Source organism: Globicephala melas, chromosome 12, assembly GCF_963455315.2.
Source record: "Globicephala melas chromosome 12, mGloMel1.2, whole genome shotgun sequence".
In the NCBI taxonomy this organism is placed as follows: domain Eukaryota; kingdom Metazoa; phylum Chordata; class Mammalia; order Artiodactyla; family Delphinidae; genus Globicephala; species Globicephala melas.
Window position 1 is genome coordinate 12,303,543 of NC_083325.1, and position 27,277 is coordinate 12,330,819.

Below are 27,277 nucleotides of genomic sequence, written 5' to 3' on the forward strand. Positions count from 1 at the left end.
TAGTTGATTTACAATGTTGTGTTAGTTTCTGCTGTACAGCAAAGTGAATCAGTTATACATATACATATATCTACTCTTCTTTAGGTTCTTTTCCCATATAGGTTATTACAGAGTATTGAGAAGAGTTCCCTAAGGAGCCCACCTGCCACAACTAAGACCTGGCGCAAACAAACAAACAAACAAATAAATATATAAGTTCCCTGTGCTATACAGTAGGTCCTTATTAGTTATCTTGTTTTGGCTGCTTTGGGTCTTCCTTGTGGTGTGTAGGCTTCTCATTGTGGTGGCTTGTCTTGTTGCGGAGCACGGGCTCTAGGTGCGTGAGTTTCAGTAGTTGTGGCGCACGGGCTCAGTAGTTGTGGCGCACGGGCTTAGTTGCTCCGCAGCATGTGGGATCTTCCCGGACCAGGGATCAAACCCGTGTCCCCTGCATTGGCAGGCAGATTCTTAACCACTGCGCCACCAGGGAAACCCAGTTATCTATTTTATATACAATAATGTGTATATGTCAATCTCAATCTCCCAGTTTATCCTTCCCCACCAAGACGGCTTCTCTTACTTCTCTGCTGCGCAGGAATTCAGTTGTGTATAAAACTGAACCTGCTCAAAAGCTGGGGGAGACTAGATATGATGGGTCCATATCTGGGTGTATTGTCATACAGTTCAAACAGTGGTGCAGCTACCAGCTCGTAATTTTTAAGGACTGCAAACAAGGCTTTCTCTTGAAGTTGAACCAAAAACAACTTCTTATGTTCCTTAGGTTTTGTAATATGTGCAGGAATATATGGATACTGAGAAGGTTCAAAATTTGGTCTCCACCAGTTACCATTGCAGTCATCAATGTCCCAGTCTTGCAGGACTCCATCTTGACGACCCAATAGCTCTGTCATTAAGCATTTTTGTCCGTCGACTTCATCTTCTCCTATGTTAAGCTACCACCAGGTAATTTGAAGAAAGTTTTTCCCAGCTGTAGCAGCAACACATGGGGTAGCCGGTGCTCAGGGACAGTCAAAACCCCTTCTACAGTCCTCCTCTTGCCAATTTTATCAAGTTCCTCACTCATGCGCTGAAATCTGGCTGCAACAGAGCTGTACTTCTTTTTTTAATTATTATTATTTTATTTTATAAATAATATCTGGCCGTTTATTAACCAATGGAGTTATCGCACAACAAACTACCTCACATCTTTCAGGAGGCAAAACCACTACATTTGAAAAATAAAGACGTCACCCACTGAATTTGAACACAATTAAAATGTGCTTTAAATATTTCTTTGGGGGAGGGGACACAACATTTCCAGTCAATTAAGAGAAGCATTGTAGAGTCCAAGTCTTTTATTTTCTTTACACCCATCATGCCATGAATTCATAGGGAATGGGCTCCAACAGTTCAGACTCCTTTCCATTGGTTCTCACGACGTGTGCTTCTCTGGGTGGAGCAGGCTGGCGCTTCAGTTGAACACAAGTACCCTTCTATCTGGCTTCCTTCTTTTTCTTATCATTTTCCTTCACACATTTCAGGAAGCAATCTCGGCTCTTAGAGTGCTTAATATACTTGCTAGGCACATTAATTCTCTTGGCAAGAATCTTGCCCTTGTTCGTCTGTGGCACCACGGACATGCTGGCGAGCTCGGGCACTGGAGGCAAGGGGAAAGGGAGAGGCAGGGAGATGTTCCCTGTGCCGGCAGAGGTTATCTGCATTCCACGGAACAGCCGCCGCCCTTCACTAACTGGAGAGTGCAAGAGCTGGTTAATACTTTCTAATTTAATTGAATCAGAGAGTGAATCAGTCTTTTGAGATCTGATGAAAATAACATTGTGGGATCTTTTTTCATAAATGCTCCCTATGAGATTCACTGTTGTTCTATTTCTGCCCCAAAGTTAAGCTTCTTGGTTGCAGAGTTTAGTCAATAGAGTAACGTCTTGATCTGAATATTGCAGAAAGTAATGTGTCAAATATCCCATGGAGGGAATTCCCTGGAAGTCCAATGGTTAGGACTCCCGCTTTCACTGCCCAGGGTACAGGTTCAATCCCTGGTCGGGGAACTAAGATCTCACAAGCCACGTAGGGCAGCCAAATTAAAAAAAAAAAAAAAATTCATGGAGAGTAGCATTGTGAATTTCTCTTTGTAGTTCTGTCCATTTTCATTTATATACAGTATTTTGACTATTTAGTTAGGTTCACACAAGTTTGTATTTGCTTTATTTTCCTGGCGTAATAAACCTTTTATCATAATGGAGTGATCCTCTCTATCTGTAGTAATGCTTTTTGCATTAAATTCTATTTTGCCTGATAATAACATGGCTACATCTGCTTTCTTTCCCTTAGTGTGTCTAAATACAAGTATATCCTTTTGCATTCCTCTACTTTAGATCTTTCTGAAAATTAAACCTTTAGATATTTCTTGTCAGCAGTATAACGATTTCTATAATCCATTCTGACAATCTGTTTTTTGTTTGTTTTTTGGCCGAGTGGCTTGTGGGAACTTAGTTGCCTGACCAGGGACCGAACCCGGTCCCTGCAGTGAGAGCACCGAGTCCTAACCACTGGACCTCCAAGGAGTTCCCTCTTGTCCTTTTTAAATTAATGTTTTTAGTTATTTGTATTTTATATACTCTTTTACAATTTATATGGTAATCAGCGCTCTCTTTGGATTATTTTGTCCATCTTATTTTGTGCTTTCTTTTCTATTTTTATTCCTCTCTGGCTTTTTTTGGATCAATTAAATATTCTTTCTAATTACTTTCTTAATTTTTACAAGTATGGGACATATTTTCAGCTTAATAATTTTTACCCTGATATTTTGACATTCCTATTTAACTTAGTAAAATCTACAATGAATAGCTTTACGGTCCTTCAAACCACACAAGGATATTTGAATATATGAACCTCACTTCCTCTCCCTCTTACGTGTTCATCTTGCTCTTTTAAGCCCAGCGGACAGTATTATTGTTCTACACTGTCAATGTTCTTCATTCTTTCCGGCATCTCTGATCTTTTTTCTGGATTGCTTTCCTCCTGTCCAAAGTACATTCTTTAGAATCTCCTTAAGTTCTGTTGGGGGCACACCCTCTGTAGTCCTTTCCTGGGGGGACTGGTTCTAGGAGCCCCTGGGGATGCTCAAGCCACTTATATAAAATGGTGTAGTATGAGGAATACAGTCGACTCCCCTATGGGCAGACTTAACTGCCGATCGAAGTACTTGTGCACAAACGATGGAGAAAGAGAATACACAGTAAGAGGAGACCTTAGGTTGTTAAATAACCAGAGACTTTCCTGCTTATTAGAACTCATGACTTGACTGCCTGAAAGATTACTCACGCCCGAAAATAAGCAAGAAGCTGTCTCCAGGAAGAAAAGTGAAAATATTCTTTAGAGGAAATTGGGCAGCTCTGAAGCATCTGCCTGTGTCTGCTGGACTCACATTAATGCCTCAGGGCAGGTTAAATGTGCGCGGCACAGGCTAAATCTCAGAGGCTGAGGGTCAAGGACTCCTGGAATGCTGGCGGTGGTGGGAGGAGAGCTTAAGGGCCAACAGGTGGGGAGGCAGGAAAAGGCTGGAGGTCCCAGCTTCATTTTAGGCTGGAAGGAACAGGTTTCCTGTTTAGAAAGGCTGGGGAGGAAGTTTTACATGATAAATGCAAATGTCTACAGGATGTGATCAGGCCCCAGGGCAGGAGAGAAAGCTGGGTCTTGGGAGATAGACTAAAAGACCTGCAGAATGAACCCCTTTCATTGTTGTTGTTACGGTCTCTTGCCCAGTCCATCCTGAGGGAGGAGAAGGGGTACCAGAAGTGAACACAAATTCGTAGAGTTTGTGTTCCAAAAGCGTTGCATGTGAATGCAATTCCTTGTAAACACTTTTGGTTGTTCTACCCCTGCTCGTGACACTGCATGATTTTTTTTTTTTTAACCTAACCCTGATGTGCTCTCAGGGACCCTAATTCCACCCCAAGCCCTCTTTGACCAGAACCAGAAGGTGGGAGATTTATGCCTTGGGGCAAGGCTGCAAATGGCTCTGATAAGGATGCAGAAGAGCAATTTGCCAGATCACTGACCCATACTGCATCCCTGATATGCTGTTCCTCTGCCTGAGGAAGACACCTGGGTACCTCTTCTGCGAGGCAGCTGTGAACACTGGGGCTGTTCTTTGGCTGCCTTTGCGGTTGTCCACTGTCTTCTGCTAGGATACATCTGGTTTGTGCTTGAAGTGGATGTGATTAAAGAGGGGTCTGAGAGGCACCTTCACCTCTACATTCCTTCATCTTTATGGGTGGCACAACTCCCCTCCCCCCCAGGATGTGGGATTATTTGTGAGTTATGATTTTGGTCAGGGGAAGCAGGTTCAGAGGTTTCCACTTGACCTTGCCCACTGCCATAGCTCTTCTCCACAGGCTAAGGACCATGTAGGGGTTCTTCTAGCTGTCAAGCATGTCCATTGCAATTCTGTATTTGTGGATTGGGGAAATGACCATCAGGTGGCTCCATGGACATGGTAGACTCACTAAGGAGGCCTGGTCCAGGACTCCGTTATTACCTGGCCCCTGGAATGATGATGCTTCAAGCCTCGGGATTTTTTTTTTTTTTTTTGGCAGCAACTCGAGGCTTGTGGGATCTTAGTTCCCCAACCAGGGATTGAACCTGGGCCCACGGCAGTGAAAGCGCCAAGTCCTAACGATTGGACCGCCAGGGAACTCCTAAACCTCAGGATTTCTTTCTTTCTTTCTTTTATAGTTTAGTGTTTTATTTTGAGATTTTTTTTAAGTACAAAAAAACCAGAATAAGGGGCTTCCCTGGTGGCGCAGTGGTTGAGAGTCTGCCTGCCGATGCAGGGGACACGGGTTCGTGCCCCAGTCCGGGAAGATCCCACATGCCACGGAGCAGCTGGGCATGGTGAGCCATGGCCGCTGAGCCTGCGTGTCCGGAGCCTGGGCTCCGCAACGGGAGAGGCCACAACAGTGAGGCACGCGTACCACAAAAAAAAAAAAAAAAGAAAGAAAGAAAGAACGAGCCCATTTTCAGATTAGGCAGTTTATTACTCACACAGAGAGTGAAAGTGAAAAGTCAGAGGTGCCAGATCCTTGTGGCCCTTGTGCAGGGCGACACCAAGACAAAAGGGGTCCAGCGTGGCACCATGGATGACGCCCAGGCTGTGACGCAGCTAAACAGCTTAGAGCTGGCAGCCACGCTCTAAGTGGGAGGAGGGGTGGCAGGCCGAATTCCGAGGTGGCCCCCCAAGAGTCCACCCCCTGCTGTACATGCCTTCCCTGTGTAACTCCCTCCCCCTGAGTGTGGGTGCCCTCTCTCCTGGCGAAAGTGCTAAGGGCGGAGGTAGGCAATTCCACACCCAGAGGGTGTCTGTGTTGACTGACCTTTATTCCCCACCACCGCTGGCCTGTGACACTGACCAGACAGGTAAGGTAAATGCAGATGCTGTAGGAATCACTAGCCCTGCATCCTTCAGATCTTTATGGAACTAATTTCTGCAATGTCCTCCGGGGCACGGAATTGTTTTTAGGTTATTATCTTGGCTGTAGGAGGCCCTTTCCAGGACTCCGACTGGCCATTCCTACCATAATAGACATTATTCCTCTGGTAAGGGAAGCAAGACTGGCCAAATAGCCACAAGGTGTGTCTGGGATCCCACGTGACCCTCTGTGAGATGGACTCTGGCCAAGACTTATCTTCCCCCTGACCGCCCTAAGCCTCTCTGTCCAAAGAATCCTAGTACTCCAGGGATTAGGCTCAGATAAGCACCATTATCTACAAATGTGGCTTTCAGTAAAATGAGCACAGACTGAGATGAAAGAATCCAATTCCAGATCCTCTCATTTGCTAGGTGTATACCAGGCAAGATCCTTAAGCTTCCTGAGCCTGTGTGCTCATCGGTAAATGAAAGCCAAAAATATTCTTCTGATAGTTTCTTGTTTGTGCTGCTGTGATAAAATTACGTACCAAGTGCTTTCCACACTGCCTAGAATATAGCCTAACGACCATCAATACCACTCGCTTCTTCTTCTGGAAAGTGTAAAGAGGAACAGAAATGTATATTATGTTTATTTGTATTTTAACAACCCACATTGTCAGTTTTTAATTATTCCTCATTTATTTCCAACTTTTGTTGTTTTTTAATAACATAGAATTTAGGGGTAGGAATTCAGGACTAGGTCACCCATCAAGTTGAAGGAATATTCTTACATGACAAATTGGTTAGAGTAAGTCCCCAAGAATCAAATGAATTGATCCTTATTTTCAAATAATTGAGCTATAAGATTTATCTTTTACTTCTATGTTTATGATTCAAAATTTTTATAGATTATACTCCATTTAAAGTCGATTTATCTTTTACTCGCTAATATATAATCTCTATCCCTAGCCTAGGATTTAATTTGGAAAAGATTTTTTTTTCACTGCATAGCTCTAGAATATGTGTGCTTCTGACCATAGCTGTTAGGAATGTGAATTGGTAAAGCATTTCTGTAGAGCAGATGTTATGGCTATTTAAAACAGATTTCAGTGGGAATTCCCTGGTGGTCCAGTGGTTAGGATTCCGAGCTCTCACTGCTGAGGAACTGGGTTCAGTCCCTGGTCGGGTAATAAGATCCCACAAGCCGTGTGATGCGACCAAAAAACAAAACAAAACAACAACAACAAAAACCCCACAGATTTCGGGACTGCAACCTTAGAGTATATGACCCAGTGGGACTGGGGGAGGGGGCTGAAGAATTTGCATTTCTGACAAGTTCCCAGACGATGCTGGTCCTGAAGCTGCTGATCCGTAGACCACACTTTGAGAACTACTGATGTAGAGAATTCTGGTAACATTTACTTAAAGCCAGAAAAATATTCATAAACTGTGACCCAGGATAAACGAAGATGAGTAGCCCCCAGCCCATCACCTGCTTTGGAGGCTCTCCAGCTGACCCCCCAGGACCTGCTACAGCCCCACCTGGTCATGCAGGGCACACCCCCCAGCACTGAGGAGTGTGGTGAAGGCATGACCCACCCAGGGCAGCCCCAGGTTCTCAGGGTGTGGCCGGGGCAGCAGAGGGGAAGGGCAGTCAGGACCACATCCCAGCTCTCTGACCCTGCTTACGTTTTTTCTATTGCACTTATCAACATATATCATAGATTTGACTGGTTTATCGCATTTGTTGCCCGATCCCCTCACCTCTCATCAGAATGCAAGTTCCCTAGAGCAAGAATTTTTGTATATTTTGGGCAACAACAGTGTTTGGATCATAGCAGGTACTCAGTAAATATTGACTGACTATACCCATATGTCTGTATGTTCATAGTACTATTTCTATAAGGGCACAAGAAAATGGCAGCAGGCTTTCTGTGGGCAAGGGACATGGGGAAAGGACTGGGAGTGAGCACAACTTTCTACTGACTCTGTTCAGTCCTTTGAATTTTTCCTACCAACTGTTAAAAACAAGATGACATGCCCAAGATGGAGTTGCTCATGCTAAACCCCACGTCACCAAACTGAAACTTATTTATACTTTTGGCTCGCCCTGAAATGGAATCTTAGCCCAGCCAATCAGGAATTGCCTGACCAGCACTAGGGAGGTCAGCTGCCTGGTCGACCTCTGCCTGCCGACCCCTAAAGGGAAGTAACATTGCAAACCAATCTGCTTTTTTTGCCCGATATAACTTCTTGTTCCTGCTCCTCTGTGCCTATACAAGTTTTTCATTTTGTACAGCTACTGGGGGCTCCTTTCTATCTGCCAGATTGGGTGCGGCCTGATTAGAATCGATTTTTGCTCAAATAAATTCTTAAAAATTGTAATATGCCTCAGTTTACTTTTTAACACCACATATGTCACCTAGCTTAAAAAAAAGTTAGATCCCTATTATTGATTAGGAAGAACAAGTTGTAAGAGAAATAGGCATAATAGGAAAAAACTTAAGGAACACACACACACACACACACACACACACACTTAAGTATGGTTTGGTTAGTTAACACCTGAGACAGGCTTGAAGAAAAGTTCAGTGTTCACCGATCATACTCTTAAGTGGCCTGGACCTGAGGCCCTACCCCAGGCCCTCTCCCAGGCTCACTCCAGGGGGTCCCACAGGTCCTTTCCAGCCCTTTCTCCAGGCCCATGTTATTTGCAAGTGTCAAGTAACAACAGTTAATAATTAATGAGGGAAAGAGAAGCCGGCCTGGGGCTGCTTCGGGAAAAAGAGAAAATCTCTAAGTCCAAGGAACTATAGACCAGATGAGAATCCCGGTGTCCAAAAGGGACACAGAAGGAAACATTTAAAGAGGGAGAGAAAGGGGAGAAGCTGTGAACGAGATCCGACGTGATTTGTAAGCATCTCCGCTGGGAACCGGGAGCTGGGTTGAGGGATTAGAAGAGAGAAGCCTCCAGGATCCCGAAGGAAGAAGGCCAGGTTGGATCTCCAGTAGAAGCAGCTTGGAACTGGGAGAACCAGGTAGAAGGACCTACTAGAGACAGGAATTTCACAAAGAGGGACAATAAACTGGAAATGTTCTCCCAACAAAGCCAGGAGCGGTTTCTACCTTGGGTAACTGCTGAGCTAGTTATTTATTCCATTAATATTTATTGGGCACATCATTGGGTCAGACCCTATGTCAGAAAAATCATTCTCATTAAATGCAGAAGACTTAAGTGACCTGAGACTGTCTTACTGGAGACTTTGTAGGAGGCACTGATACTCTCCCCAGCCTTCCTTGGAAGGTGGCAGAAAAGCGGAAGACCTTTCCCACCTCCCAGATGCGGGGACTCCAGGAGAGGGGCGCCTCCTTCCCTTGGGAAGCAGCTTCTGTGCTTGCCCAGCAGAGGGCAGCCGGAGCCTGGGCACCAGGATCCCAGCCACCTGCTCAGGAAACCGGACAGATGGGTACCTATCCCTCACTGCCCACTGCAGTTTGGGCGTGATGCCCACTTGCTGACGGCGGTGGCAGCCCTAGAGAAACAGGATGCACCAGGAGGCTGTAAAAAAATGCTGTTTTGAATTCTCCCTAAGCTGTGTCGCTTCTGCATGGCGTATGCTCAGCCCTGGCGCCCTGCCACGATCCCCCTCTCTAGCATACTGGGGCGAAGGATCATTTCCGTCTCATCCCAGGGCATTCTGCTTGCCCCGTTTCTACTCACTATTCAAAAATCTGTTTTTTCCAGGGCATAGAATCCTAGAGCCCCAGAGCTGGAAAAAAAAAACTCGGGGGGCTGCTTTGTCCAGGAGTTGCCATTTCAAATAACTTCAGAGGCAGGCGGTGAGCCTCAATTTGTGATGCTGATTTAGGGCGAGACGGTGGGGAATTACAGCGGTGATGGTGAACCGGAAGCCCAGCCTTGTGCAAAAACACCTCCGTTCACTTGTTTTTCTAATTGGGAAAAAATAAAACATGGCCCTGGGCTGAGTTGGGGTCCTGACTGCCAGGTCTGCCCCTTCATCTTACAGTGAGAAACTAAGGGGCGCAGAAGGGGGGGGGAACTACTTGCCCAGGATAGGGCCCGACTCCCTTTCTCACCCGAATCCCGTCTCTTTCGTGTTGTTTGTCCCTTGGAGGCACAGGGTCAATATCAAGCTACAGTAGTTGGGGATGACTTGGGCTTCCAGCTCGCCCTGCCCCGCAGCTGCTGATTACTCTTGGATTGCTTCATTTCCTTCCCTGGCCACCGATCCCGTTTGGAGTAAGCAGCCTCGCCCGGAATACAGGGCACTCCTTTTCCTCGCGGTGAGTCACAGCCTCGGAGCTGACTTGCAGACAGCCTGACTCCGAGTAAGGATCCTCTCCTCCTACTGCTTTTTCCAATGAATACCGCCAGCTGTGGCGTTCGCTTCCTCTGGCCATCTCCCTCTGGCTGTGCACTTTTATTTACTCTGGTTTTACTCCTTGACGTGAGGTCCTTCGGAGAAGTAGCCAGGGACCTTTCAACCTTGATTCCTCAGATCTCACCGAGAAATAAGGATAAGAAGCATAAAGTGCTGTTTTCCCATCAAGAGCTAAGGTCCCAGGGATGCTGCACTTGCTTAGTGTGGTTTTGCAAAGCAAACCACTGAGGGTGGTTTTCTAAAAATCCAATCTTATATTTTTTTATTCAGGCAGCCTGGCATTGCTGCCCTCTCAGGAGGCCGCGGTGGGCTCGGTGGGGATGCTTCATTAGGGCACAAAACTTTCGCTTCAGCCTCCGAGTAGCAGGAACTCCCAAGTAGCAGGAATGGGGGCCGTGGCTCCATTATCAGTCATAGAGATACCTTTGGGACCTGGGCAAGGATTTACGCCAGCTCATTCTCACCATGACTAATCCCTTGAGAATTAGCACCAACTAACCCCATTGTCATGGAGCTCCTGCTTGCAACACCTCCCAAACTGAAGTGCAAAGATGACTAGGGTCCTGAGAATCTGGTCTCAAAGGACATGGTCTTAAGAATATCATTTGAGTGGAGGAAATAACCTCCACTAAGATAACTTTCAATAACCTATTTATTCAAGGAAAAAGGACCAGAAAAAGGAACAAACAAAAAAAAACCCTAATGAGATTAGTTACCTGCACGGCATAGTGGGAACAGGATTGAAAGAATAAAGTAAATGAGGGGAATGACACTTCTCTGAAACAGCTTTTTTTTTTTTTTTTTTTTTTTTTTTTTTTGCGATACACGGGCCTCTCACTGTTGTGGCCTCTCCAGTTGCGGGGCACAGGCTCCGGACGTGCAGGCTCAGCGGCCACGGCTCACGGGCCCAGCTGCTCCGCGGCATGTGGGATCTTCCCGGACCGGGGCACGAACCCGCGTCCCCTGAATCAGCAGGGGGACTCTCAACCACTGCGCCACCAGGGAAGCCCTGAAACAGCTTTTTGTTCTGACTTGTCTTTGGAACCATTGTAACATTTCAAATTTCAAAAATAAATAAAAATAGGGGCTTCCGGGAAGATCCCACATGCCGGGAAGATCCCACATGCCGCGGAGCGGCTGGGCCCGTGAGCCATGGCCGCTGAGCCTGCGCATCTGGAGCCTGTGCTCCGCCACGGGAGAGGCCACAACAGTGAGAGGCCCGCGTACCGCAAAAAAACAAAACAAAAACAAAAAAACAAACCCGAAGAATCCTTGAACCAGGGACAAACGCAACATCTGGTCCTCAAGCTGCTGCCTGCCCTCCCCCAACCCCGCCTCGGCCCCTGCCCCATGTCATCCCCTTTTTGAAACAATAGGAATAATCCCACATCTCCCACAGGGGAACATCCTCAGCTGGCCGCTTCTCAGAATCTTTCCATTCCTGCCTGGCACCGTTGCCCCTGCGTCCTTCCCCAGCACCTGCTGAGAAGCCCCTGGCCCCGGGTGGCCACACCAACCCCTGCAGCTCTGTATTCACACCCCAACGCCCAGCTGGAAGCACTGGGACCCTGGGCAAGGCGGTGGCTTGGCAGGCTGGGCACACCCCTCTGTCAGTGTGGTTTTTCACATCCTGTCCTGGTGGTGTGTTTGTCTTTTCACCCCCGGATCCGGAGCTTAAGTGCAGGAACCAAGTCTTGCTTTTTTCTCTCCCCTAGAACAAGATACAGTTCTGGAGAGCATTTGTTTAATAGTTGATGGATGTTTTCCCTTAAAGCAACGTTTCTTAAACTTAAAACCACAACCTCAGTAAGAAATATTTTTTACATTATGATCCAATTTACACACTCATCCACACATGTATATAATTGAAATAAGAGTTTCAAGAAACAATACTTACTATGTTAGATGCGCTTTGAGATTTTCTCTTTTATTTCATTTTATTCCTAAATGCTTTGTTGGGACTTGGTAGGTGGAAAGCCACTGTTCGAAAGCATGAAAGGAGAAGAGCTTCTCTTCCAGCCAGGATCAGATTAGGATTAAAGTGTAAACAAATGAGGGCCTCAGCCAGCTCTGATGTGCAGACAAAGGTCTTGGCCTCATTATCAAGCAGAGGCCCAGGTAGGGTTAGTGGATACATGCTGGACGTCACACTCCGGGCAGTACCTGGGCCTGGGCGTGCCCTTTGCAGCGTTCTCGTTCAGTCTTTTCTATCTTTCCTTCATTCCTTTCACAGGGCCACCTCCGCCTCACAAAGACTTCCTCTCACTTGGCTTGGGGCGTCACTTATATTTCGTGCATACCTCTCTGATTGATCTTATCACACTGGCCTGTGATGCAATTCCTTTTCACATGGCTGGCTGCTCACCTGAGTGCCTGGAGGGCCCCTGGCCTGGGAAAGCCACCCAGCAGGACTGCCTTGTGTGAATGAGGAGAGATGAAGGACTGCTCTCAGGGGGTCCGCGGGTGTCACCTCTTCCTCACGGCTGCTGGGTCGGGAGTGGCCGAAGGCTCGGAGCTGCTGCAGGAAGGGCAGGCCGTGGCAGGAGCTGCCCAGGGGCAGTGACTGGAGTTCAACAGTGAATTTCCAAAACTCGGTTATCTCTTCACTTCGTCCAGAAACCTCACAACTTAAGAAATCAAGACGATAAACCTGGGCTTAGGGTGAACTTTGGTGCCGAGGCAGTCTCTGAGGACTGGGGTTCCTGGAGCCCTGATTACAGTGGCGGATGACCGCCAACTCGGGGCCTGGCACTGAGGGTCTGAATGTGACCCAGGTCACTCGCCGCGGGTAAAGCCAACCCCGGGGCCTTGGAGCTTCCTCTTCCCTTTTGCCGTGCCTCGCTCTGAGCAGATGATGTGTATAAAACTGCGTGGGAGGGCAGTCAGTGCTGTGTCTCCACCTTCCGTGCCAATGTACCAATATTCCGGGTAGAAAGTGTTTTGGGGATGGTCAGGAATGACATAGATCGTGAAACATAAATAGTACATAAATCGCATTACGTCGGAAAATGTAAGTCACGGTTCTGCTGGTCCTGTGCTGGCGGTAATCACACATCTTCCACGCAGAAAGAAACAACAAACACAGAGCTCCACTCCATAGAGAGCTCGCCACCTCAGGAAGGAACCGGGGTGAGAACATCCCAGAACATTCCAGCTGGCTGCCGCCTGTGTCTGGGCCTCACTTGCTTTGCGTCTTTGCTCTTTCAGTGCCTTTTAAGAGGACAGCATCGTGCCGTCTGCCAAGGGGTACGAAGTTCAGTTTTTTTTTTTAAATGAATTTCAGCAACAGGATAGATTAAAAACAGACACAGAACCAATGACTGTTCCTCTTAACTGTTTACCTAGCTCCGTCCTCTCGTTGTTGCCTTGTTTGTCACACAAAAAAGAGAACCTGGCCCTTGTTCCTCAGGAGCTCATGGTGTTCAAGACAGGTAAAGTGGGAAGGCCTCCAGGCGAGGAGCACAGAGGGGTCTCAGCCCTGTGGTTTCGGGAAGCGACTGGCACCTTCTGAGCCCCAGTTTCTTCTCGGCCTTGGAATTAGGATGACTGTACTGCACCCAGGCCTGCTGGGAGGAGGGAAACGAGGGGACATAGGTGGCAGCAGCTGAGGTTTGGGAGAAGTCGGTAACTTTCTCAGGTGACGTTGGAGCCTGTTGCCTTCTGAGTGCGGAAGGAAGGTGGTAGTGAAGAGCCAGACTGGGCCGACTGGATTTTTCCCGTGGTGAATCCGTGGAAAAGAGAGCTGCATGGACAGAGAAGGGCCCCGGCCAGCCAGAACCGTCTAGAGTGTGTCCTGGCATTGGTCGTGCGGGGAGCCTTCGTGAAAGTCATGGCCTAACAGATTAGTCTGGGCACCTGTGTAGCTCGGCTGGAAGCCGGGTGAGGCTGGGGGCGGGGGAGTAGGGGTGAGTGGCTGCACTGAGGGAGGAGAGAGTGAGGGGAGGGGCAGGTGTGAGAGAGTGGCCACGGGAGGACTCAAAACTGGGTTTCCCTGTGCTCTGTCAGCCCCCTCCCCACTCCCGCCCCCAAGTCTTTCTCTCTGTCTTTGCCTTTCTCCTCCGGGTCCTTCTTTTTTTTTTTTTTTTTTAACTATTCATTTATTTATTTATTGGGCTGCACCGGGTCTTAGTTGTGGCATGCAGCATCTTTTAGTTGTGGCATGCGGGATCTAGTTCCCTGACCAGGGATTGAACCCAGACCCCTGTATTGCGAGCGCAGAGTCTTAACCCTGGACCACCAGGGAAGTCCCCGTCCGGGTCCTTCTGTCTCCATGCCACCCCTACTCCCCACATCCACCCTGTGTGTCCTTCTACCACCCAGGTCAGTGCGTACGTGAGGCTCAGCCAGTGCTTCAGACGACGCAGCTGCTGCCCAGTGGGTGCTCCCTGGGTGCCGGGGGCCGGGCTGGCTCTGACTGGGTCATGAGCGGGAGGGGCATGCCACCCTTTCTTTAGTCTGTGAGAGAGAAAAGCGCCTGCTGGCTACACCTCACAGGAAGCTCAAGCCAAAGGGTAGCACCTGACATCAGGTGCGGCACAGCCGGCTGGGTGAGAAGGGGAGGTGATGCCTCTGGGCTGCTGAGGCCGGTGGCTCCTTCTACCCAGGGCCAAGGAAATCAGGTCACCCTGCCCCTCTTCCTTCTGCTAGATGCTGAGGCACCGACTGCTGCCTCTGGGGCATCGAAGAAATATTCATGGACTAGCCCGCCAGGGCAAGGTACCTGGGTGAGGGTCTCAAACTGGTGGCCCACAGGGCCATCTCCCCTGCAGATGGCTTTTGTTTGGCCCACACAGGCCCTCTCACTCTGTTACACATCTCCCTTGTCCCCTCTCTGCCTCCTGTATTTGCCTGCCTTGTCTCGCCACTGAGCTTATGACTTTAGCAACCCCACCCTAAGAAACACAAAGGTGCTCCAGGAGCTTCTGACATGGCTGGGAAAATAAGACCAACATACAGGCCAAGAGGACTGAGCATGCCAGACCCAGTGTGTGGGACAGCCATCCTACTTTTGGAGTTTAGACGAGAGATCTCCCATGGAGGTCATGATAGAGGAATGTACAGAGGTGAGTTGCACACTGAGCCTCGCTGGAAGAGGAATGTTGGGATGGAGACTAGGGAGGAATGTTCCAGGAAGGGGAAGGACCGGAGGGGACCGCCTGGAGAAGTTTCACCTGGCTGGGCTTCATTCCACACGCAGCAGGGGGCACCTCTGAGGTGTTTGCATAAGGGAGCAATGACGGTGGCACAGAACAGTTCAAGGAAGGTAGCAGGGGCGGGGACAGGGGTGGGAGCTGAAAAGAGGTACCAATTTGGGAGGAAGTTTGAAGGATGTAAAGACCGGGCAGTGTGCAAGCTGAAGGATCCAAGGACACTAAGCTTGAAGCTTCAGAGCATCACAGAGACAAAGCTCTTGAATCACGGAGATGGGGAAGTCATGAGAAGGCAGCTGCCTGGGGTGGGGTGAGAAGTTGAGAAATTTTGATTGAAATGTGTTACATTTGATGGATGAAAAAGGTAGCAGGCATTTAGAACCGTGGACCCAGAGATGGAGGTGGTGATTTAGGGCGGCAGTGGATTAGAGCAAGAATCCCAAGGGAGATGTGGAGGGGGGAAAAAGAGAAGAGAGAGGGAGAGGCGTTGGGGAAGAAGACGGGCATGGAATCGGAGAGGGAGAGCAGAGAGGACAACCTTAAGAAAGAGGTCCACTGACATCATCAAGTTCAGAGGATTCAGGAAAAGCGGAGCAGAGCAAAGGCTGGGGTCTGGAGCCAGGGAGTGGCAGACGTTTTGGCAGGTGTGGAGAAGACGGCCACATATGTCACAATCAGAGAGACAGCACCGGTGGAGAAGAGGCTCCTTATCTCAAGGAGCTCGTGGTAGATACAAGTGATGTCACCGATACCAACACCGGCTTGTGGTGAAGGAAGGTACAGCATTCATCTGCGGGGCGCCAAGCGGAGTACTGGCGAAAAGACCTAAACCCCCCCCACCCCTTGGATTTCACGGAAGGATTTTGAAAGGCAACATTTGGGGTGAGAACTGCCGGGGCATGACTTTCTTCTGATTGGCTGGTAGTGAGGTAACAGGGTGATGTTTCGGGAATCTTAATCATCAACCTTCAGGTTCTAACCAGTCTGGGGTCTACTGCCTGGGCTCAGCATGTAGTCACTGTCCTCCACCTGGGTGGCAGGGGGAGCGGGGGTGGCGGTGGAGGTCTTAGTTTTGGCAGAAGGTAGTGTCACATTGTGATGTATATCCCTTGAGGACTCTGGGATATAGGGCTAGGACTGGGATATAGAACGTGGACTCTGTTTTTTCGCTGAACTATTGTCATTACTTTTCTTAACTGCTTTTCCTTTGTTTTTGCATTCCTTCACTTCTCTGCTAAGTAACTCCTTGTTCCTGCTCTGGAACTCAGGGAAGTTCTAGGAGTCTAAAGCCTTTTTCTACAAACAAGAAATGGGGGACACGGAGGGGCTTTTGTATCTGGGAGAGCGCCGTAGGGTCCTGCTCGGTTGTGACAGTAAGAACAAAAGGAGAGTCCTGGAAGTTTGAAGGCAGAAGGAGACAATGGTGAGAAAAGTACTGAATCTGCTACGGAAAGATGATAAAATGAAGAAAGGGCTCAGGCGCGGTGGAGGGGGTGGATGGAGACGCCAAGCTTGGATTTCACAACGGGCTGCATGCCCTCACCCCTCATCTCGGGCCCGGCCCTGGGTCCCCCCACTGTCTGTGCCCCTCACTCTTGGACTTGGGCAGCAGAGGGAAGTCGGCAGCTGGCCAGGTGAGGCACCTTGGGGGAAAGGCGGGGGTGTTCTTAGCTCAGCATTGGGACCCAGAGCACCAGCATCGATTCCTTTTCCCTCTGGCCCTGGATTCCACTCTCCTTTCTCTCTCAGGGGCCCCCATTAGAACTGGTAGTGATTGTCCAGAGGGTTGGAAACGTCCGTGAAGCCCGCTGATTGGCCCCCGTTTTAGGCTCCCCAGGCACAAGCAGACAGACAGGAAGTAAAAGTGGGTAACCACGAGGAAGGGGGGCGGGGCGAGGCCTGGGTTAATCATCACAGTTCTCGGCGGCAAGTTCTCAGCCAGCCTTTGCTGAGGTGGCGAGTGACGACAGATTTAAAGTTCTCTCGGTGGCAGAGTCTGTCTCTTCACGATCTGGTTACCCACGCGGACCCCACAACGAGCACCAGGCCAGCAGGCCCTGTGGATATAGGAACATCATCAAGCAAGGAGGTGCCTTCGAGGATGACCTCACTGGAAAAGCAAACATACACCCCCGGGGCAGGGAAGGAGGTGCGTGTTCACAGCTGGGCTGGAGGCTGCTCTAGAGACGGCAGGGCAGGAAGGGAAGACGGATGGATGAAGGAGAGTGGTCTTGGTCTACACTGCGAGGCACAGTGTGAAGGGGAAGACAGATTTGTGCAGGAATGACAAGTAAAGAGCTGGAAGGAGAAAAAAAAAAAAGCCTACTGCTGGGGACGAGGGTCCAAAGGTCTCATTCTGAAAGAAGTTCTGACTGTGGGTAAAATGTTATCGAACGGTACTGCACGCTACAGAGAAAGTGTTCTTGAACAGAAGAGTTGATTGATGCGGCCAACTTCATTATCTTCTTATTTTAAGAAACTGCCGCAGCCTCCCCAGCCTTCAGCAGCCACCGCCCTGATCACTCAGCGGCCACAGCATCGAGGCAAGACCCTCCACCAGCAAAAGGATTATGACTTGCTGAAGGCTCCGATGATGGTTAGAATTTTTTAGCAATAAAGGTTTTTTTTTTGCGGTACGCGGGCCTCTCACTGTTGTGGCCTCTCCCGTTGCGGAGCACAGGCTCCGGACGCGCAGGCTCAGCGGCCATGGCTCACGGGCCCAGCCGCTCCGCGGTATGTGGAATCTTCCCGGACCGGGGCACGAACCCGTGTCCCCTGCATCGGCAGGCGGACTCTCAACCACTGCGCCACCAGGGAAGCCCTAAAGTATTTTTTAAATCAAAGTATGTACATTGTTTTTTAGACACAGTGCTATTGCACACTTAATGGACTACAGTATAGCGTAAACATGACTTCTATGTGCACTGGGAACCCCCTCCCCAAATAAAAGGTCTCATTCTGACAGAGAGTTCAGAGGTGCTAAAGAGGGAGATTGATATTGATGAAGGAGACGTAGGTGGGCCATTAGGCCACTGACCACGTGTGACCCGAAGGAGATCTAAAACATCCTGAGCCTTGAAACTGGCATTTTCTCTTATAGGCTTACAGGTGGGCACCTAACTCGTAGTTTGGCAATACCCTATAAATGAGAACATTCACATAGCCTATAACCCAGCTACTCCACCCGTGCTAGGACACACACGCACGGACACATACACCTTATGATGGACTATTATGCAGACTTTAAGGGAAAAGAATCGGGGAGCTCTATATGCAAAGGTATCTAAAAATGTTAAGAGAAAAGAATCAGGGAGCTCTATATGCAAAGTATCTAAAAATGTTAAGTGAAAACAACCAGTTGTATAACTGTGTGGTAGGATTTCACTTGATTAAAAGAAGAAACATGGTATGTATTTTATATTATAGAAAAACATACTTTCTATGTGTCTATCACAGGAATTTTTTAAGAAACCACTTTGTTGAGGTATGATAGACATACAAAAATCTGTACCTATTTAGTTATATTAAATGATGTCATGAGTTCACAAGGAACTGTTAATAGCAGTTATTCTGGGGGTTAGATTAGAAAATTGGGGTTCTAAGTAGGGGCACTTTTAACTTGAAACTTCTGTATGGTGTATTTTTTTTAATTTAATTTTTTAAAATTAAAAAAATTTATTTTATATTGGAATATAGTTGATTAACAATGTTGTATTGGTACAGCAAAGTGATTCAGTTATACATATATGTGTATCTATTCTTTTTCAAGTTCTTTTCCCATTTAGGTTGTTACAGAATATTGAGTAGAGTTCCCTGTGCTATACGGTAGGTCCTTGTTGGTTATCTATTTTAAATATAGCAATGTGTATATGTCAATCCCAACCTCCCAAGCTATCCCTTCCCCCCATCCTTCCCCCCTTGGTAACCATAAGTTCAATCTCTAAGTCTGTGAGTCTGTTTCTGTTTTGTAAATAAGTTTATTTGTACCAGTTTTTTCTTTTTAGATTCCGCATATAAGTGAAATCATATGATATGTCTCTCTCTGTCTTACTTCTCTTAGTATGATAATCTCAGGTATCCATGTTGCTGTAAATGGCATTATTTCATTCTTTTTAGTGGCTGAGTAATATCCTATTGTATACATGTACCACATCTTCTTCATCTAGTCATCTGTCATGGACATTTAAGCTGCTTCCATGTCTTGGCTGTTGTAAACAGTGCTGCAATGAACATTGGGGTGCATGTATCCTTTCGAACCATGGTTTTCTCTGGATATATGCCCAGGAGTAGGACTGCTGGATCATATGGTAGCTCTATTTTTAGTTTTATAAGGAACCTCCATACTGTTCTCCATAGTGGCTGCACCAATTTACACTCCCACCATGTATGGTGTATTTTTTAACATCTGAACGTATTATTTAGCTTGATTGCTTTTTAAGTGACCACAGTTTGTGAACTAAATAGTCAGAATGCAAATTTGATAAATATGAATATGAATTATTTTTTTTTGGCTGCGTTGGGTCTTCGTTGCTACGCAGGGGGCTTTCTCTAGTTGCGGTGAGCAGGGGCTACTCTTCGTTGCGGTGCGCAGGCTGCTCATTGCAGTGGCTTCTCTTGTGGAGCACGGGCTCTGGGCACGCGGGCTTCAGTAGTTGTGGCGCGCAGGCTTCAGTAGTTGTGGTGCATGGGGTTACTTGCTCTGCGGCGTGTGGGATCTTCCTGGACCAGGGATCGAAACCGTGTCCCCTGCATTGGCAGGTGGATTCTTAACCACTACGCCACCAGGGAAGTCCAAATATGAATTCTTATGGAGACAATGGAACAGAGGTCTCTCCTTTTGCTCTCTCTCCCTTATCTGGCCTCAAAGCCTCACCCCTGAAAGTTGCTCCTCTGGTTTACATTGGAGGCAACCCTGGGTGGTGGGAAGAACGCTGGGTTTTGAGTCATTCATCCAGGGCCTACCAGGGCATCCTGTACCAGCCAGCATTCCAGGCCCTGCTCCACCACTTACCGTGTGGCCATGGGCTCTCAGATTCTCATTTCCCTGTACAGTAGGGTAATAATACTTGTTCTGCCTACATTACACAGTTGTGAAGATGAAACAATGCTTTTGAAGGTACCTGGAGGGTAAGAGCCCTACACAAATATTCAAGGTTTTCAGAAATCATCGTCAGAGGCATTACCCAAGGTCACGGTGAAAAAGTTCAATTCCCTGCAGATGGCGGGTATGGAATAAATTAAATGGACAGTCCTGAAATGAATATATTCGGGGGTAACAGTAGGTTGCCTGCAGGAATAAAGTCACTTTTAGAAAAGAAAACTGGGAAGCAGGGACTTTCCTGGTGGTCCAATGGGTAAGACTCCGTGCTCCTGATGCAGGGGTCCCGAGTTCGATCCCTGGTCGGGGAACTAGATTCCGCATGCATGCTGCAACTGAGTGCACATGCTGCAACTAAAAGATCCTGCAGGCTGCAATGAAGATCCTGCGAGCCGCGACAAAGACCCAGTGCAGCCCTAATAAATAAATAAATAAATAAACATTTTTTTTAAAAAAGAAAGAAAACTAGGAAGCATCTGTGCATAGTGGATGAGACCACCAACTCCAGAAGCATTTCATCTTAACAGATGGTAAGTGCAGTATATAGAAAATTGGGGGACACCCAAATCCAATTAGTATCCAAGTGTATCGAGTGCTCGCTAAATGCCAGGTATGCGCCAAGCGCTTTACTTATTTGATCCTTATAACAACCCTATTATCTCCACTTTACAGAGGAGGAATGTGGGTCACAGGGAAGCATGGTAACTTGCCTAAGGTCAGAGCAGGGAAATGGTAGAGCAGGATTCTCATTTCAGACAGTCAGCCTAGGTGCTGAACTACCCCGTAGCTAAAATGCTGGAGTGCTTGCTCAGGAAGATCAGATTTAAGATAGAAAAGAGTGGCGGCTTTTCAACATCCGACTGAAAAAGAAGGTATTAACATATTGTTTCTAAACTGTCCAGATAACAAGAATCATTCTTCTTCTTGTAATTGCTTCTCAAACTGTAACGTGCCTCTGAGTCCCATGTGGACCTTGTTAAAAATGCAGATTCTACATAGAGAACAGACTTGTGGTTGCCAAGCGGGGTGGGAGGAGGGTTGGGAGTTTGGGATTAATAGATGCAAACTATTATATATAGGATGGATAAACAACAGGGTCCTTCTGTATAGCACAAGGAACTATATTCAATAACTTGTGATAAACCATAATGGAAAAGAATATGAAAAATGTATGTGTATGTATAAATGAATCACTTTGCTGGTCAGCAGAAATCAACACAACGTTGTAAATCAACTATACTTCAATAACAAATTTTTTTAAATGCAGATTCTGATTCTGCAGGTCTGGGGTGGGGTGGGCCTGAGGTTCTGCCAGCTCCTTTGTTGCTGGTCTGCAGACCACACTTGGAGAAGCAAGGCTCTAGGTAGAGGGAAATTGGAAATGGATCTCCCCACTGAAAATGAAGAAACTGGGCTTTGTTAGAACCTCAGTCTCCCGTGAGGCAGTTCCCAACAGCTGAAGCCCCTCTGAGCCCCCAAACATCTGAATTTCTGGGCCTGCGGGGCCGGTCGCTCCCCTAACAGACAGCCTTCTCCTGCTGAGGGGATCAGATGCGTGAGGGACCCTGAGCCAGCTGGGGGACGCCCATGGAGAGCAGGGGGCAGCCTCCTGTGCTCTGGAGATGTCTGCTGAGAGAAGAACGATGAATCAGAGTGGCCTGGATGATGAGCTGTGTGGGCCGGAACAGGAGGGGGAGGTCTGAGGCGGGTGGAAGGTTGACTTTGCCTTCTCGGCTGTTGTGCTCAGGGCTGGTCCTCGGTGTGAAATTCTGGGTGTGAGGAGTTTGTGTTTTGTGAGGGCGAGGGCTGGTCAATCTTGTTCCCCTGCCAGATCCATGCTAGACTTCTGTTCAGCGAGTGAAAGGATGAAGAGCTACGGAAGCAATGGAGCGTCTGAGGCCATTACCCTCTACCCAGTCTGTGGGAGGGCTGTGAGGATGACTCACATCCTGCCGCCCACTCACTTTCTCAGCCTAAAGCCATGTGTCCAGGGGCACGGTGACAACCAGCTGACCCCTTGTCCCTTCTGCCACAGGAGTGTCATTACACACAGTTCCTGAGTTTCCAGCAAGTTGCCTTTCTTCCGTGCTTTCCTGGTAAGAGCTGAGAAAGTTGAGCCTTGGGGAAAATGGAGTCCTGGGTGAGGTCTCCGGAGAGGCCTTTCTGAAGAAGTGTCCAGGAAAAAAGGGCTTGATCGTTTTTTTAGTGACCACAGTTTGTGAACTAAATAGAATGACTGATAAATATGAATTCTTTTTTTTGTTGTTTCGTTTTGGTTCTTTTTTGGCTGCGTTGGGTCTTCGGTGCTGCCCCCTCTGTCTGGGTCCTATGCCACAACACGCCCAAGCGTGTGAACTCAAAACCAAAGGGAAGAGACCAGGGATGAGCAGTCGGAAGGAGGCACATAAAGTCTGGAGTGGGTGGACTAGTCCCCCACCCCTTGTGTTGGCAGAGGAACAGACTGACCCGTTTGTCTGGGCCAAACAAAATCCAGCTCTTTATGGCTGTGGGATGCTGGCCTGAGGCAGCTCTCCACATCAGAGCTTGTCTGTGTGGGTGCTTGAAAGCGCCCCTCCCCTACCTTCCCCCTCTCTCCGGAACAGTCCCTGGACCTCGTGGGGGCAGAGCCACGGATACTGGGTGGCCAGTCCTGTTTGATGGGGAGTGAGGAAATATTTGACGATGGAAGCCAGCCACATCCACAGCAGGTGGGAGTGTGGTGGTGGGATGGTGATGTGTGGTCCTTACTTGAATCATTATTTTGAACCTGTTTCTGTAGGCATTGACTACAGCCGGGTACAAGACAGGTTCCCTTTCTTTCTTTTCTCTCTTTTTTTTTTTGGCTGCACCAAGCAGCTTGCATGAGATCTCAGTTTCCTGATCAGGGATTGCACCCAGGCCACAGCAGCGAAAGCCCAGAATCCGAGCAACTAGGCCACCAGTTGGTGGCCTAGAACTCTTGACTTCTCAAGAAAGGAAACTCCCCCACGTTTCCTTTCTTGAGAAGTCTGAAAGAGAACAGAGTTTTCAGCAACTCTAAGACATGGTCAGGCCATTGCATCAACTTACTTTTTAGGAAGAATATGTGCTTTGACTTCCTGCCTCTTCTTACTCTGCAGAAAGGGAGGGCAATCTTTTTTTTTTTTTTTTTTTTTGTGGTACGCGGGCCTCTCACTGTTGTGGCCTCTCCCATTGCGGAGCACAGGCTCCGGATGCGCAGGCTCAGCGGCCATGGCTCACAGGCCCAGCCATTCTGCGGCATGTGGGATCTTCCCGGACCGGGGCACGAACCCGTGTCCCCTGCATTGGCAGGCGGACTCTCAACCACTGTGCCACCAGGGAAGCCCGGGAGGGCAATCTTGAAGTCAGGTCTCCTAGAAATGCCCTTTTCTATTCTGACAGGGTTGGAAGAGGCTTAAAGTACAGGCTGTAAAAGCAACAGAGTTAACAAAAATAAAGAGGAAAGAAGGGGGAAGTAAACGGGTTAAGTGCAAAGAAGAGTTACCACCTAAGGGCATCCTATTTGCCTCTGCCCTTACTGACAGTCAGGGAAAAAGCACTTACAGACTCGAAGTTTGTGGGGTTCTTCACTGGTTTAACTGTTGCTTCATTCTCTGTGCCTCAGTTTCTTCGTCTGTAAAATGAGGTAAAAGTACGTTAAGAGAGGTTTATTAGAGCATCACGTGAGCATTAGCATGTAGAGCATCTGAAACTGCCTGGCGCAGAGTAAACGTGGTAGATATTACCACTACTTCATTCATTTGTGACCGCAGTCGAGCGGAGGGGAGTGGTGGGTAGAGAAGAGGTGGTTTTCCTTTACTCAAAGGCTCCCATCTTCTTCTCCCTGAATGTTCCTCTCCCCTCTCCCATCCAAGTCCTAATGGATGGCCTCTGAAACTTCCCTGGATCCCAGTCTGGCTCCACAGTGTTCCCATTCCCCACTGCAGTCCCCCCTCCTCGAAGCAGACCCTTTCCAGGAGGCTTCCTTCCTGCTCAGTGAATGGTGATCTCAGATGCATTTCTCTGACTGCAAGCGTCTCTGAGCTCAGAAAGTGCGGAAGTGGTACTGCCTCTTCCTTTTGTCCACGCTTCTGCAGGTCTGGAGGGGCTGGTGGGTCAGCCTTCCCAGCTCTCTACAATTTAACTCCACCCATGGAGTCAGTGAGAGATGGAAGCATCTCCAAGAAAACTCCAAACCCATAGTGCCCAGGTTGCCGTTCAGCGGCACATGACAGGCTGTCTTGTTCAATTCTTTTTTATTTTTTTGGCTGCACTGCATGGCTTGTGGGATCTTAGCTCCCCAACCAGGGATCGAACCTGGGCCCTCGGCAATGAGAGCACAGAATCCTAACTACTGGACTGCCAGGGAATTCCCTGTTCAATTCTCTTTGAGATGAGGGTGGGTAAGGGACCCTGAAGCTCCTGGGCTCTGTGGCAGGGACTCACCAAAGATCCTGGGGGCAGTTAGGGTCTGAGCCAGGCCAGGCCTCTCACTCCTAGGCCAGCAAGCCCACTCATGTGCCCTGAAGCACACACTATACCCCATCCCACCATGCCAGGGCCCCGGCAGAGGGCCCCAGTTTCTCGTGGCCCCCCATTCTTTATCAGCAATGGGAGAAGTCTAAAAGAGCTTGGCCTGGATGGCAACTCTGCCATGTAGCACATAGTTCCTTTTAAACATGAGCTCTGCACAGTAGGCCTTCAGCTAGATACTGAACTCAGTAAGAGTGCCGAGATCACACCAGCCACGGAGTAGACATCCTCTCAAAGGACTTTATGTACATTGATTGAGTCCTCACAACAGCCCTAGGAAGTAGCAACTCTTAACCTCTCCTCTTTGCAGATGAGGAAACTGAGGCATAGAAGGTACTTGCCCATGGTCATGTGACTAGTGAGTAGCAGAGCAGGCAGTTCGGCTTTATTGTCCATACGTTAAACCACTAGACCAACTGGCTTCGCTAGGGTCCGAGATTCTAACAGAGAACGCCTTGATTCTAAGAGAGAAACATTATCATTGAGATCTCTGCCCTCTTTCCTGTGTTCAGCCGTAAGGTCAGAACCAGCGCCATTTGTGTGTGAATTGGTGGTCCTCATTTTTTCCATCGTTTTCCATTTCCAAGGCACTGTAACTTCTCTCCATAGGCAGAGCCCTAGCTCTTCTCCCTAATGGGAGGATAAGGCGTCCCAACCATGGTAAGTCTAGGTCTCTAAGGGCTGTATCCCACAGATCCTCTCTCCCCAGGTGAGGCAGCCAGGACCCCACCCCACCCCACACGGCCTTCAACCCCCCCACATCCCTTTACAGCCTGGTTCACTCTGAGTGTTGTCCTAAGGAGGAAGGGTAGAACCCTTCTAGAGCCTGAAGATGTTCACAGAATTCATTTGTGTCACAAGGGGCATCTCCTGAATCTCTGCCCTGGCACTCTCCTCAACCCACCCCAGGAGGCCTGGAATGTGCTCTTGCCTTGATAGATATGCCCCACGGCTGCCCCACGGCCTTCAATAGACATTGTCCAGCAAGTGTTTGCCCACTTAAAGAGCTAGTACCACAGGCCAGCAAAAGTAGACAGAAAGGACAGAATGCAAAAAACACATACTGGGAAAAGTTCCAGGCAATTGCCTTAATAACTGCTTTGAAAATGATCATTTTCAGTGGCAGAACACTAAGGACCTTTAACAGACCAGTCCTTTATTTTTTTTTCATAACCTTGAAATGAAGTAAAGGTGGAAGGAGGAGTACAATTTAAGGTGTCAGAATTACATCAGATTTGCACCCCAGGGTCAGTGCTCCTGGACACGCACTTTCTTCTTTCTGGACATGACCTTCGGACTTAGAGTTTTGTAAGTTACTCATATAACTCCACCAGATTTTCTAGGCAGGTCAGAGGATACTCCGGTGGAGTTTACGCCTCCATAGATGACCCGGACATAGCAACGATTTACAACGTCTTCGTTCCTGCTAATCAGTGCCCAGCTGCTAGAGATGGCAAAAGGTGGGGAGGGCTCCAGAACATTCTAAGCCTGGTAAATATTTCTGTTGGGAATTCTTTAATCTCACGACAACCCTGACAAGAGACCATGACCTTAATCTCCCTTGGCATGAATGGTTCGTCTTGAACTTAAGCCAAATAGTGAAATGCCCCTAAATGTGCAGAGAAAATCTCACTAATGTCAAAACTACATTATATACCACGTAGGGGGACCAGAAATCAATGTCTCAAAATAGGAAAGCTTCCGGGATGCAAAGAGAACACCCTTACAACCTTTTCTACATTCTAAAACAGGAATATTCACGGAAAGAGCAGGACGAAATTAGCATTCACTGAACTCCTACTGAGTTCTAGTCACATTCACACACGTTAACTCACTTAATCCCCGCTACCAGGTAGGTAGGGATTGTTAACAATTTACATTCCCGAGAGCGCAGTCAGAGAGATCTGGAAGTCGCTCAAGGTGACACGCTGCAGCGAGCAGGAGTCAGGATTTGAATCCGGAGCAGTGTCCTTCCCCACGCGCCACAGCTGCGGCGCAGAAAACGCAGCTCTGCCACGGGGAAACTGACGACTCGCAGCCGCCCTGGGGCTCTGCGCCATGACTGGGAGACGACCTGGTTCTCGTGACTGCTCAGTCTGTTTTCACCCAAGTGCATGACTGCTGGAGTAAAGCGACCACGTGAGCCCTTTCCCTCCCCCGGCGAGGGACAGTGCCTGTCTGGCCAATGGCAAGTCACAGGTGCGACAACGTGCCGGGAATGGATTCGGAGCCCCGGGGCGCGAGCTCTCCTGCAGCGTCACCGGGAGGACGGGAGGGAGGGAACTCGGCCAGGTGTGGCCTCCGGATGCGGCAGGTCGCAAGTGCGCTGAAAGTGCGGCTTGAGGCGCGGCCAGCTCCGTAAAACTGGGCTCGCGCGGGAGGAACTATGACCTTGGTCGCGGCCTCTACAATCCCCGCTTGACAACCTCCAGCGGCAGGGTGAGGGTGCCCCGCGGCCTCCGCCGCTAACCAGCAGGCGCGGCCAGAAGGTGCCAGGACACCAGGGCAAGGCCGCAGGGAGGAGGCCGGCCCTCCCCACGTGGACAGGCTACCCTCTGGGGGCGTGGCCGCCAGCGCGGGGCGGGCCAATGATCGCCGCGGTCGGGCTCATCCGGCCGGGCCGCCGGGTTGGCTGGGGCTGCGTCATCCCGGGGGCGGGGCTCCTGGGCGGCGCGAGGCGCGGCTG

The 27,277-nt window shown here is 48.8% G+C and overlaps 1 protein-coding gene across 1 annotated transcript; it reads right to left on the minus strand.

Moving 5' to 3' along the window:
• Window positions 1-27,238, minus strand: LOC115842534 (cleavage and polyadenylation specificity factor subunit 5-like). The gene is given in 7 exon segments (XM_060309868.1): window positions 1-934; window positions 937-1,096; window positions 1,512-1,636; window positions 12,292-12,356; window positions 13,315-13,470; window positions 13,666-13,728; window positions 27,144-27,238. Coding segments are annotated over 7 exon segments (1,020 nt in total). The 3' UTR covers window positions 1-578.
• Window positions 27,239-27,277: the final 39 nt, after the last annotated feature.